The sequence below is a fragment of the Enoplosus armatus genome, chromosome 20 (assembly GCF_043641665.1).
Source record: "Enoplosus armatus isolate fEnoArm2 chromosome 20, fEnoArm2.hap1, whole genome shotgun sequence".
NCBI lineage: Eukaryota > Metazoa > Chordata > Actinopteri > Centrarchiformes > Enoplosidae > Enoplosus > Enoplosus armatus.
Window position 1 is genome coordinate 17142214 of NC_092199.1, and position 13804 is coordinate 17156017.

The 13804-nt window shown below is 42.4% G+C and overlaps 1 protein-coding gene across 1 annotated transcript in view; it reads right to left on the reverse strand.

Moving 5' to 3' along the window:
- Positions 1-369: 369 nt before the first annotated feature.
- Positions 370-13804, reverse strand: part of myo15b (myosin XVB) — a 56188-nt gene continuing 42753 nt past the window's right edge. Inside the window, exons 54-66 of the mRNA XM_070927161.1 lie at positions 10165-10237; positions 10002-10078; positions 9812-9891; positions 8165-8295; positions 7888-7982; positions 7706-7783; positions 7509-7605; positions 6545-6687; positions 6318-6448; positions 4487-4620; positions 3131-3264; positions 2573-2713; positions 370-763 (exon numbers count right to left, since the gene is read on the reverse strand). Coding sequence (XP_070783262.1) covers positions 677-763; positions 2573-2713; positions 3131-3264; positions 4487-4620; positions 6318-6448; positions 6545-6687; positions 7509-7605; positions 7706-7783; positions 7888-7982; positions 8165-8295; positions 9812-9891; positions 10002-10078; positions 10165-10237 — 1401 coding nt within the window. The 3' untranslated portion in view covers positions 370-676. The remainder of the gene's footprint in view (positions 764-2572; positions 2714-3130; positions 3265-4486; positions 4621-6317; positions 6449-6544; positions 6688-7508; positions 7606-7705; positions 7784-7887; positions 7983-8164; positions 8296-9811; positions 9892-10001; positions 10079-10164; positions 10238-13804) is intronic.

Genomic DNA, 13804 nt, shown 5'->3' on the forward strand with positions numbered 1-13804 from the left:
CCCTCCTTTACGCTTACCGCTCCCGGTGCAATCCCTGTCGGTAAAAACTGATTAAACGGTTGTAAAACTGTTGTTAAATCCCTGGAGGAATGTTGACTGCCTGCTACTGGAGTCCTGAACCACTTCAAAATTCCAATGCGTCTTTTAAAGTTGTGACAGAGATTCATTCATATGACAAAGTTTATAATCTATTTAATACAGAAAACGTTCTTTTCTCGAAATAGTTGACTTGTCAAAGCTTCCTTGATGTAAAAAAAATAAACTCAGAGATTAAACTAATCAACATATTTCTTTAATTCTTTTAAAGTATTCACTTATATTACATGACATCGTTACAACAACATCCAATAGTGATTAACAAACTTTCTGAACAAACATTTCAACCATCGTGTCATAGAATTTGAATGTACAGAAGGAATAATTTTAAAGCACTGATTTATTCATACAAATAGCTGGTGAATAACTCGAATTCCTCCTGCATTCACTCAGGTTCTTTGATCAGAGCGGTACATGTGTCAGCTCTGGATCATGTCCTGTCAGATAACACACATGTCAGCATTGTGTGTACATATTCATGTTTCTGTTCAGCCCATTTTATCAATGACACACTATTCATGAAGAAAAGTCAGTTACAGAACAAAAACTCTCTATACTGTATGTGTGTGTGTGTGTGTGTCTACTGACGATTTGAAATGGAGCTGTTGACTGCTGGTCGGATCAGTTCTTCCATTATCAGAGCAAGGATGTGGCATAACTCCTTAGCCTGAAAGAGACATTGACAGATCAAATCAGACATGAATGCACAAATCTTCAGGATTATTACAAAATAGTCCATTTAAGATATTTAAGAAAATAACTTTATGGTGCAGCACTGGTGGCAGCCTGTTACAGCAGCTCTCGCTCTTGACAACACAATTGCATTGTACAAGAAGGGCCAGAGCAGACTCTATCTGCTCAGGAGACTCAGGTCTTTTGGAGTGCAGGGGGCACTCCTGAAGACCTTCTTTGACTCTGTGGTGGCATCAGCCATCTTTTATGGAGTGGTCTGCTGGGGCAGCAGCATCTCAGCTGCTGACAGGAAGAAACTGAACAGACTGATTAGGAAGGCCAGCTCTGTTCTGGGATGCGAATGATGGCTAAGCTATCATCCCTGAGGGAGAACATGTCCCACCCCATGCAGGACACTCTGGCAGCACTGGGCAGCTCCTTCAGTGACAGGCTGCTTCATCCGTGGTGTGTGAAGGAGAGGTACCGCAGGTCTTTCCTCCCGGCTGCTGTCAGGCTTTACAATCAGCACTGCTCCCAGTAGACCACACACACCAAAATGGACAATCCACTCTCATACAAAACTATATTTTTGAATGTATAATAGATATCTATCTGAACTTGTAAATGTGTACATTTGTAAACTTGTAAATTATAGTTATTGTTTTTTAAAATTGTTCTTATAGTTTTTATAACAGTCTCTATTGTTTTTTATTTATTATATCTTGATTTTTCTTAACTATGTTTCTTGCTATAGCACTATCCTGCTGCTGTAACATTGCAAATGTCCCCGCTGAGGGATTAATAAAGGATTATCTTATTTTATTTTAAGATGTAAAATTTTACAGAATCCACAGTAGCAAACAGGCAATCTCAGAACCCATCGGCTATTGTGTGACGAGGATTTAGCCTCTGGGGGCAACGGCCAATGTTTTGGGTCTTCCAGTGTAGCCAGGTCATTGTTTACAGCCCAATTAAATGGTAAATGGACTTCACTTATATAGCATAGCTTTTTACAGATTAGGTCTCATGGCGACCGAGCTGCCATGCAAGGTGCTGGCCTCCATCAGGAGCAACTTAGGGTTCAGTGTCTTGCTCAAGGACACTTAGACATGTGGACGGGGGAGCTGGGGATCAAACCTGCTCTACCTCCTGTGCGACAGTGCTGTGTTTATGGACATTAGCTAACTGGTAATGACCTAATCCTACATAAACAAACAAGGGACAGTTCTTTTTCTGTCATAGAATACTATTTATACTATTTTACTATTTATATATAGAACTATTTTATTTAATTACTTATTTGTATTCATGTTTTAAAAACTCTCTCTTATCCATTTTATTGGTATTTCATCTATTTTCATCTACTGTTTATTGGTTTTATCATTACATTATTTTTTTCTTACTGTTTACATTTGTACTGTCTTATTAAGAGGAGTGGTAAAAGGTCCAATCTAAATTCTGCCAGAAGCTTGTTGATGGCTACCAAAAGCAGCTGAGTAACTAAAATCTAGCTGTGCTGTATGCATAGTTTTTTGACCCATTTGATTTTGTTATATTTTCAGAAGACACAGCTAATTTGTTAAAGAAACCATATAGTAGGAAAGTAGGAAATGTCAAGTATGTCAAGTATCAAGCTGATAAAACTATTTTTGAGTTTTTGAGCTTAAAGAGGGTCCAGGGTCTCAAACAGAACATTAGTTTAGTACTTATTCCTAACCCTATAGGAATAAGTACTAAACCAGTACTAAACTAGTTGTAAAATATCCAATTTGAGTGACTGTCATTCACAGCTGTCAGTCGTTACCTGTTTGAGATGAATGGTGACTTTCTTTGGACGGCCTGGATTGCTGTAATTGATGTCCACAGCCGGCACTTTGCCTTGTTTCTTGGGACGGATGGTGCGCATGGACTGCACGTCTGCCAGTGAAATCTGAAACACTTGCTCCTGCAGAGGAGAGAAACATCAATCATCAGATGACTGACTTTTTATTAACAACTGCATGTTGGGCATAATATCAGTGTGATACACTTCTGTTATCCACCAGGGATGTTGACCAGCTGCTGGAATAAATTTTTCTATTAGTAGATACATTTGGGTCCAAACAGAGGCCAATATGCTACTTCAGAGTGTAACCGGTCACACAGGCACACAGATTTGAAGTTGGACCAAGTATGATTTGGGTAGGGCAGGAATCCTATTATCTTCATTATTCTAATGAAATCTGGTTGCAATTTTTTTTAAATATTGATGAAATAACATTTATCCCCATACAACTGGGATACAATTTGCTCAGACACAGGCAGTGAGATTAAAGTAGTGATATGTAGGGGAGTGTTTAAGTACTGTGGCTGCTGAGGGTACCTGCGTTTTGGGGTGAAGGAACAGCACCCCCTCCTGGCTGATGTTGACCATGCATGGGGAGGGACAGCCACGCTGGCTGACCCTCTGGGCCAAAAAAATGTTGGAGCCAAACAGAGGCAGGGTGCTCAGAAACTCTAAAAGACAGAGGATTCAGACAAATACAGTTGTCATCAGTTAAAGAAGAGAGGGGAGGAGAGGAGAGAAGATTTAGGACTTAACCTCCTTTGTTAAAGCATCTCTACCAAGAACTAGTTACAGCACAGTACCCCCCCCCCCCCCCCCCCCCAACTAACTCATCATACCTCCATTGAGATAAGATTCTTTGTAGCCCATTTCATCAGCCTAAATCCTTTCCTTGGAGTCATCCCCGTAACAGAGGCCACCATTCTTCCACAACGCTCATCTCTCATGGATCTCACCTTCACCTGATTGGCTGACAACTCAGCCTCTCCTACACCCCCCTGAAACATTTCCATCTCATCCCACTACCTCTCAGACTCCTCAGCCAGCCTAATGGTCTCCTCCTGACCACCAACCTGCCCTCTGCGAACCTTAGTCTGCTCCCCTTCTCCCCTGAAAGTGAGGCGCCCCAGGCTCCCCTATGCTCCTTTTCTTCCTCCTCCTTCTTCCCTCCACCTCAGTCCACCCATCCCCTAGTCTCTATGCGCTCCCCCGGTCATCCTCACGCAGATTATCCCCCATCCCTGATTGCTTACTCACCACCCCTTCTCCCATTACAGACCCCTGAACTCCATTAGAAAAACTGCAAGCTCTGTTGCATACACGGTGTAAGTGATTTAACCATGTTTCATATAGAAACTGACGTTAAGTGTCTGCTCAGGAGTTTTGAGATACATCAACACTTGCATCCTCAGAGACAAAACATGTTTCAGATCTGGGCTCCTACACCTCAGAGAGGTTTAAATCTGCTTGCAAATTTGAGATAGCTCCATTACTAAAACCTCATTCTTAGTAAACGGAGGAAGATTTGACACAATTACCCATGTAGCAGGTGCTGCTACGGCAGAGACAACCAGCAATTTGACTCTTTGACTCCCACACCGTTGGCCGAAACCCTGTTAACCAAACTTTCTTGCTTCAAGAGCACAACCATCGCCTTATTCATCCGTGAAGCATAACGCCATTTCAAAGCATTATCTCCTCGTCTCCACCTCTCCATGTGGAGTGGCCATAGCCATAACTAATTACTAATTACTAATAACTAATTAACATTACTAATGAAACACTTTTAGACAATAAAGTAGAAAAAAAAAATTAACCACTCAATTCCCACCACCAAAGAAAAAACAAACAGAGAGAGAGAGAGCAGCAGAGAAAAGAATAGGTACTACCCACCAATGAATTGTATTTTGGCGTCTTGAGGGCTGAGGTAATGCCTTGCAGCTGTCTGACCCTGACAGAAGGAGTGGATCTCCTCAACTTTACTGCTGAGCCCCTCCTGTAAGGGCAGGTACTCCTTTATCTCCGACCTTGCAGAGAAATACACATACTTACATTTAGAGGACGTTAAGAGTTTATAAATCTACTTAAATGTTAAGTGATGTGGACATAGAGACCAAAATAATGCACATGTCACCAGAAGATTGTTACTAAGGAGATAATGAGGATGCTGTGATATGAGTACACTGGAAAGTACTGGCTGATCAAAGCCACCAAGTACGATGAGTTGATCCACACAGTGCTTTGTATTTGATGTGAATCAACTTGAAATAAATTACTCATGCTCCAGTGGCCCATTGTTGAAGGGGTATTCTAACAATTTAGAACACTTCCATAAAGCTGGGGAACTTATAGTTTAAATAGTTCAACATCTCAACAAACGTTCAACAAACTCATTCGTTTTCTAGCTGAGAGAGAGACAAGAAGATTAATATCAATCTCATGTCTGCGCTTTAAGCACAGAGCTGGAGTCAGGATGCGTATAGCTTAGCATAAGGACTGGAAATAGAGGGAAGCAGCTAGCCTGGCTGTGCTCAAAGTGAAAAAATACAAATTCCAACAGCTGAGCAATTAACATGTGTCTTGTTTGTTTAATTCGTAATTTGTATAATTCCCCCCTGGGGATCAATAAAGTTGTTCGGATTCTGATTCTGAATTCGTACAGAAAAACAGAAATGTACAACTATTTCTTGGTGAACAGCCAGGTGCGGTGACTAGGAGCAGCTTAATGGATTCTTGTCGTCACCGTGAGGTTGCCAGGTTTGGTACCATTGTGCCTGACCAGAGACCAACACCTGTGCTCACTAACTGTACCCAGCAACCCACATTATGGCCAGAGATGCTGCACAGAAATACTGGGCGGACTAACTGTTGTTTTTACATTTCTGTTTGCATACAGATGAGACACAACGTGTTAATCAGTGAGTTTTAGAGATGTATTTTCTAACGTTGGACAGAGCCAGGCTACACCCCCTTGCTTCCAGTCTTTATGATAAGCAAGGCTAACCAAGTTACAGGTCCATATCAATTTTCTTAAACTTGACAAAATCAAGCTGTGAAACACAGCCCCCTGTGACTAGTGAATTGACTGACAAGTAAAATCAGTGGTGTGACCCTTTAAAATTAAGAGGCAATAGAGTGCTGCAGAAATGAGTCCTTAACCCGGAAATAAGTTGGCATTTTTATACTTCCAGTTCCCTCGTCTTGAAGTCAATGGGTTTCTTGAATGGGTTTTTGGTTAGATGCCTGAAATAAGGATCTGTGGTTAACACAAGCTTAAGAGATTTTAACGTTTTGTTCTACGACACAAAATACAGTAGATAGCCCACTCATAAATTTGGAGGTTTTACGTGTCTTAAAAAAGGCGGTTGCTAACAAGTGGCTTAATGAGACTACAGTGGTTGTTGCGGACATTAACGTCTTCATACCGAACATGGAAAGTCATCTACTCACTAGACTGCCTTTACAGCCTTGTTGTGTTTATACTTTTGTAGGCCAACTGCGGGACAAATACGTCATCTCTGCAGCGCTCTATATGGCAGAGATGGAAGAAAGCTATCTTAGTGATTAATATATTCTTTAAAGTGACAGACAACACGTTTGATTGTTTGAGAGATAGTCATTTGTTTATTCTATATCTCAGTGATATGTTTTCTTTTCTGTTGAGCTATCCAATCTCTCAAAATATTCCATTCCTAAACTGATCAGTATTGTATTAGTGACTCACAGTGAGGGCTGGTGCATCAGGCCCTGAGCCAGATGCTGCAGGGCTGACAGCTCTGCTATCTGCTGGACTGATGAGGAACCACCTGCAGCAGGAGCAAGCAGAATCCGTCCACTTAGGTAGTCACCCAGGAGCTACACACACACAGACAAAACAGTGAGATGGAAACTGGACCAGTGATTATAAATGTACTACTGCTGCTCCTGACAGTTGTGAACTGTTGTTGTCACCTGCTGGTAGTGGAACTCTACATAGAGGGCACTGTTGAAGGACAGAGGGTATCGCCACATCACTCTTCTCAGGGACAAGAAGCTGTCATCCAGCAGGAAGTCGAACAGATACTCTTCAGCATGGAGGGGACGCACTACCCCATCTGACACAGGAGGAGCAGAGGAGTAAGGAGGAGGTGCAGGACACTGATCTAATAATCTGCCACTTGACACCGTTTATCTGTTGAACTTGCATCTAATGTGGTATATAAGGGGTTCCCTCAATCAGTAACATTCCATATCTTTAAATGGTCAGTTCATACAAATAATATAAAAACTTGTTTTTTGGTTTTGAGATATCTCTCTGAGATTTCTGCGGTCGCCCAGACATAATAAAGGCAAATGGAATATCCACTGCGGTGTTGATAGTTTTTCTGTGGATTATTCAGAGTAAGGGGGCACTGTTTCTGGAAAGAAATGCTGCTTTTGATTTTATACATTTTTAAAATTTGTATTTATTATTTTCCAGTAAACGTAACATTCAAAAGCAAAATCGTCAGGCGTGTCTTGGTGTGTTATTACAGTCAAACGCACCTTTCCTCCTGCTGGTGCACCGTGACTGGATGCTGTTAGATTAGATTCAAAGTACTTGGATATAGTCATTCTTTACTCATATAGTCAGTATAAGTCATTCCAAGTCAAAACGCTTCAATGTGAAGTGAAATAAAGTGATTTTTGATTTCAGATCTGACTCAGATCTAAGTCGTGTGTCTTGAGTCCACACCTCTGCATGATCCTACTAGAGCTTAGTGAGAAAATGCATGGTTATGTCATTTGGGTGACCTGACCCCTTAAATTTGACCATTTGACTGTAAAGCATACTGTAGAAGGAGAAAGAGTTGAAAAGGCAGAAGCAGAGGAGGAAGAAATTTAAAAGGTATTATCATATTTAACTCAGGATAATGACAGTATCAGTCTGATTTACCTTCATGTCGGTTGGCGAGGATGGAGAACTCTTTGATTTCTGTGAGATTTGAGATGTCCATTTGTTTACAAAACTCTGTTAACACATCTGCTGCAATCTATAGGATGTAAAAAAAAAATGCAACCACAGAGATATTGATAATAAACAAAAAGATTGCTGGTTTTGTTCATAGATAAGTAGGTACAAATAAATCTTACAGTGAAGCTGCGTATCTTGATGGGGAAATCCACACCTCCAGGCAGCTGGATAGGAATGCGTCGAGAAGTTTTGCCAGCCTGCAGAAAGCCAAGCCAAACTCAGTTCAGATGTAAATGCAGATAATAACATAACAGTTGAAATATACCATGAAAGACAGGCTTGAGTCTGTAGGTTAACTTGCCAGAATGGCCTCCATCTCTACATGAGAGGGGATGTTACGGCGACCGCCAAAACTGAGAGATCGCTGAAAGTTATCCTGACACACACCGGCCAGCTCTGAGGACACATATGTTATAAAGAGCGTGTTCACTGAAAGAGCCACTTTATCTATCTGAATATATAGCTGATGCTGTTTTTACACTACAATGAGTTTAGAAAGATTAACAGTTTTGTGGCAGTGTGTGTTATTTGCACCTGCTTCTTGTCAGTGTGTATGTATTGTTGTATGTTTCTTCTACCTTGGTACGGGTGTTCGTAGTCCTGAGAAATGTCATGTAGGTGACGTATGACGTAGGGCTGCAGAGTACCAGAGCAGGTGAAGAACCCAGTCACCAGGTTGAGCAGCCTCCAGCCGAGGGTACAGCTTGATCTGTTGAGACAACACACAACAATCAGAAATAAGTTTAGGAGCTACTTAAGATATTGCTTTTTTGAGATTCTGTCCGCCGTCTCACACAATTTTAAAATCAGTTAAGATCTAGTATGCGCCAGGCATAAGCTTAAGCTGCCAATGACATCAGTCATGGACGAGTAGAAGATGGCAAAAGCTCGATTAGCCACGATGCTGGAGGACAGTGAGGATGAGCTTATCCGGCAGGCAGATTTCAGCATCCAGACAGGAAACAAGTGGACACCTAGCGGTACACTTTGAGAGGCGGAAGAACGGCTTCAGCATGCTGACATCGCAGCGATGGTGAGCCAGAGGCTGGACCTGTGCTTCATCACCAGATCAAGCTGGAAGGACACAAAGCCAAAGGAGAGGTGGGGTATGGTGCAGGAGATCTGGGCGGCAGAGGAAGAGGACAAGCAAGCCAGGGCGATGATCATGAGACAGCTAGGCAGCTGGACCCATTGGGACAATGTGTGAGGAAGATCTCTGGGATGGAAGGACATCTGGAACATGGAGGGGCACCAGATCAAGTTTCTGCTTTGCTCCATCTATGATGTTTGTTGATGACCAACACCAAGAAACCCTTAAAGGTAGAAACTAAGAGAGAATCCCTGCTGTTCACTGTGTGGGAGACCAGCCAACCTGGAACACATCCTGTCATCATGCCGAACAAGCCTGATGGACAGGAGATTCAGATGGCAGCATGATCAGGTGCTGGCCCAGCTAGCCAAGAGATTGAAGAAGTAGAGGAAGTGAAAGAACACCAAGCTCCAAGCCAAGGGCCCTCGCCTCATCAGTTTCCTCTGGCCAGGGGAGAAGGCAGACAAGAAGTTGGGGGTACAGGGATCCTCGCTGTGGCAAATGACTGGGAAATCAAAGTTGACCAACTCAAATTTACAGACGAAACTGCCAACACAAACCTCCGACCTGACATCATACTCTGGTCAAGAACAACAAAACAGGTGGCCCTCCTGGAGCTGACAGTACCATGAGAGGAAAGGATTGAGGAAGCACATGAGTGTAAGCTTGGAAAATATCAGTCTATCATCCTTGAAAGTAAGCAGAGTGGTAGAGAACCTGGAACCTCTCTGTGAAAGTTGCAGGGGTATCCCAGGGCAGTCACTCTGAAGAACATGTGGAGTCCTCTGGGTCAGAGGTCCATCTAGGTGGCTCTGGCTTAAGAGAAGTGAGCAATGGCATAACCAGGCTGGAAAAGAGGAGGGAAAGCAGGGCTAAGTGGTGAGTAGACCTGAGGGTCTAGGGGGTGGTTCCAGGAGGCTTGTTTGGCCTGAGCCACAAGGCTCTGCCCTAGGATGATGGAGTGGCGACGAAAGAGAGCAACTTTATGCCAACCGTCTCACATAACGCACAGGTGTGAGACTATATCATGTAAAGATATTTAAATGTCTTTACAGGTATGTATTTCCTGTTATTACTCAGAAATAACATGTATTGAAAATGTTTCCAAAAACTTCAATAAATGACACACACTCACTTGGTTGGGTTGTTGGTAGTTTGCTTGATGACCTGGCAGTAGATTTCATCTCTCAGCAACATCTCTTTTTCCTTCCCTAACTGAACAGAACAGGAACTCTTCTTTAAATCCCATCAAAGTCTATACACAGAAACTCAAAAGCTCTCTATAAATGCAGTCCATTAGATATACTGTTTGAAAGAGCACTGACCAGTAAAATGTGGCTCAGGCAGTCTGATTGGGTGTTATTCTTTGCCATTGGCATGTCACCCATGAACTGCATCAGGTCTGCAGGGACAAATAAAAGGGAGGATGATGGAGGAGCAGTGGTTTCACGCAGTGTGTATTAATGTAGCTAGTATGGAAGCACTCACTCATGAAGCACTGGACAGATAAATCATTGATTTCAGGATCATTGTAGAGAATGAGGGACTCCTGTATGGGGACCTGGATTAAAAAAAACACAATACAGATTTGTTTTTTTTCAGGAAGTCTCATTCCAAGACGTTGATAAGGATAGCCTTGGTACTGCATTTATCTCTTGGATTCGATCGGCTTCTGTCAGAGGGTACAGAAACCCACTCACTGTTTTAATCACACCCTCGACCTGGTTCTGACATATGGACTTGAAATTGAACATCTAATTGTCTTTCCACAGAATCCTTTGTTATCGGACCATTATTTAATAACTTTTGAATTCCTATTACTGGACTACACGCCATTAGGCAAAAAAGCTTACACCAGATACCTATCTGATAGTGCTGTAGCTAAATTTAAGGAAGTGATCGGCATTAAATTCAATGCCATGTCTCAATACAACTGAGGACTCCTATGCTAACCTTCGTCCCTTTCAAATGGACAATCTTGTTGACAGTGCTGCAGGCTCAATGCGATTGACACTTGACTCTATTGCCCCTCTTAAAAAGAAGATAATAAAACAAAGAAAGTCGGCTCCATGGTATAACACGCAAACCCGCAAATTAAAGCAAACAGTGCAGAAACTTGAAAGGAAATGGCGCCCCACCAAACTAGAGGAATCACGTTTAATTTGGCGAGATAGTCTTAGAACTTATAGGAAGGCCCTCTGTAAAGCCAGAGCAGCCTATTACTCAACATTAATAGAAGAGAACAAGAACAACCCCAGGTTTCTCTTCAGCACTGTAGCCAGGCTGATGATGTGTATTATTTGATACTAAACATAAAAGGAATCTTTTCATAAAATGATATACAGTACAAAGTTGTCACGTATGCAGTGTTCCAGGTGGATAACTAGCAGATGTTGGGGCCCCATACTGATAAGACTCATTATAGTTTGGGAGTCTCCCTTGGAATGTGGGAGTTATACGATAGAGGTCTCTTGTCCTTGACCCCTAGACTGCTGTCCAAATAACTCGTATATCATAGGTTTTGGGGTACTGAGGGACACTAGGGAAAGATAAGTTTATAGATTTATGAGTTATAATAGGACCCTATGTATGCCTAAATGTATAAAGGACGAGGTTGAACAGTGTTCGAGGCAGCAGTACTGATTCGGCTACGGGTGCTGTCCAGGTTAAGATGCGCATGCCTGTTGATCCTGATCTTTGATGCAAATAAAGAATATTATGTGAAAAGTCAGTATCAGCGGAGTCTCCTTCCATCATCAAGTCATCGCCTACATCTGGGGAATGAAGAAGAAATTGACGACACTGACAGAGAGTCACAGCTCTATTGAGCCATGTATTCCTATAACCCTCAGCAGTAATGACTTCATGAGCTTCTTTAATGATAAAAGTCTAACTATTAGAGACAGAATTGATCACCTCCTGTCTTCAGGTAGTACCTTACCTTCAAACACAGGAATCTCAGAAATAGCTGTAAAACCTGATGTATATTTAGATTGCTTTTCTCCCATTGACCTTCACCAAATTACTAAAACCATCTCTTCATCTAAGCCATCAACTTGTCTCTTAGACCCCATCCCAACCTGGCTGCTCAAAGAGGTTTTACCTTTAGTCAGCACTTCTTTACTAGACACGATCAACCTGTCTTTATTAACAGGCTACGTACCACAGTCCTTTAAAGTAGCTGTAATTAAACCTCTTCTTAAAAAGCCCACTCTTGATCCAGAGGTTTTAGCCAACTATAGACCTATATCTAACCTTCCCTTTCTCTCCAAGATTCTTGAGAAAGCAGTCGCCAACCAGCTGTGTGATTTTCTACATGACAATAAGTTGCTTGAGGACTTTCAGTCAGGTTTCAGAGCTCATCATAGCACAGAGACAGCACTGGTGAAAGTTACAAATGACCTTCTAACTGCATCAGACAAGGGACTTGTCTCTATACTTGTTTTGTTAGATCTTAGTGCTGCATTTGACACCATTGACCATCATATCCTATTACAGAGACTGGAACATTTAATTGGCATCAAAGGAACCGCACTAAGCTGGTTTAAGTCGTATTTATCAGATCGGTCTCAGTTTGTACATGTTAATGATGAAACCTCCATGTACGCCAAAGTCAGTCATGGAGTTCCACAAGGTTCTGTGCTTGGACCAATACTATTCACCTTATATATGCTTCCTTTAGGGGATATTATTAGAAAACACTCCATACATTTTCATTGCTACGCGGATGATACCCAGCTATATTTATCGATCAAGCCAGAAGAGCCTCATCAGTTAGCCAAGCTTCAAGCATGTCTCAAGGACATAAAGACCTGGATGACCTGTAATTATCTGATGCTGAACTCAGACAAGACAGAAGTTATTGTTCTTGGCCCTGAACACCTCAGAAACACAGTATCTGAGGATATTGTTACCCTAGATGGCATTGCCCTGGCCTCCAGCACCACCGTGAGGAATCTCGGAGTTGTCTTTGACCAGGACATGTCCTTTAACTCCCACGTAAAACAAACTTCAAGGACTGCCTTCTTTCACCTCTGTAACATTGCAAAAATCAGGAAGATCCTGTCTCAAACAGATGCAGAAAAATTTGTCCATGCATTTGTCATGTCTAGGCTGGATTATTGCAATTCCTTATTATCAGGCTGTCCCAATAAGTCCCTGAGGACTCTCCAGCTGATCCAGAATGCTGCGGCACGTGTACTGACAGGAACCAGGAAAAGAGATCATATTTCTCCTGTATTAGCTTCGCTGCACTGGCTCCCTGTAAAATCTAGAATAGAGTTTAAAATCCTTCTCCTGACTTACAAAGCTCTTACTGGTCAGGCACCGTCATATCTTAAAGAGTACATAGTACCCTGTTACCCCACTTCAGGCCTGCCTGGACTAGCCCCCTAGTTATGCTGCTATAGGCCTACACTGCTGGGGGACTTCCCATGATGCACTGAGCTTTCCTCCTCTCCCTCTTCATCTTTGCACATTCATCACAGTCCAATGCATGTTACTAACTTTATTTCTTCCCCGGAGTTTCTTTGTGTTTTCTCGTCTCGCAGGTTGCTGTGGATCGTGGTCCTGGTACGCCTGGGTGCTGCTGCCATGGGCCTGCCTGACTGTCATCACTAAAGTTATTATGTTTAGTCGTAGTTCTGTTACTATTAGAGCTGCTATTATTAATCTCAGCTAGTATTACAGCTGTAACTACTATTATCAGTCATATTTCCAGTATTATTATAATTATAGCTGCTATTTCTACTGCTAGTGCTGCCATACATCTCTGCCTATCTGTCTATCTGTCTGTCTGTCTATCTGTGCCTCTACGTCTATCTCGCTCTCTCTGCCTCTTTCTGTCTGTCTGTCTGTCTCTCCCCCTCTCTCTCTCTCCCTTCCTCTCTCTCTCTCTCTCTCCCTCCCTCTCTCTCTCTCAAACCCAACCGGTCAAAGTAGATGACCGCCCACCTAGAGTCTGGTTCTGCTCGAGGTTTCTGCCTCTTAAAAGGACGTTTTTCCTTGCCACTGTCGCCAAAGTGCTTGCTCATGGTGGGAACTGTTGGGTCTCTGTAATAACATTATAAAGAGTCGGTCTAGACGTGCTCTATTTTGTAAAGTGTCATGAGATGACTTTTGTTGTGAT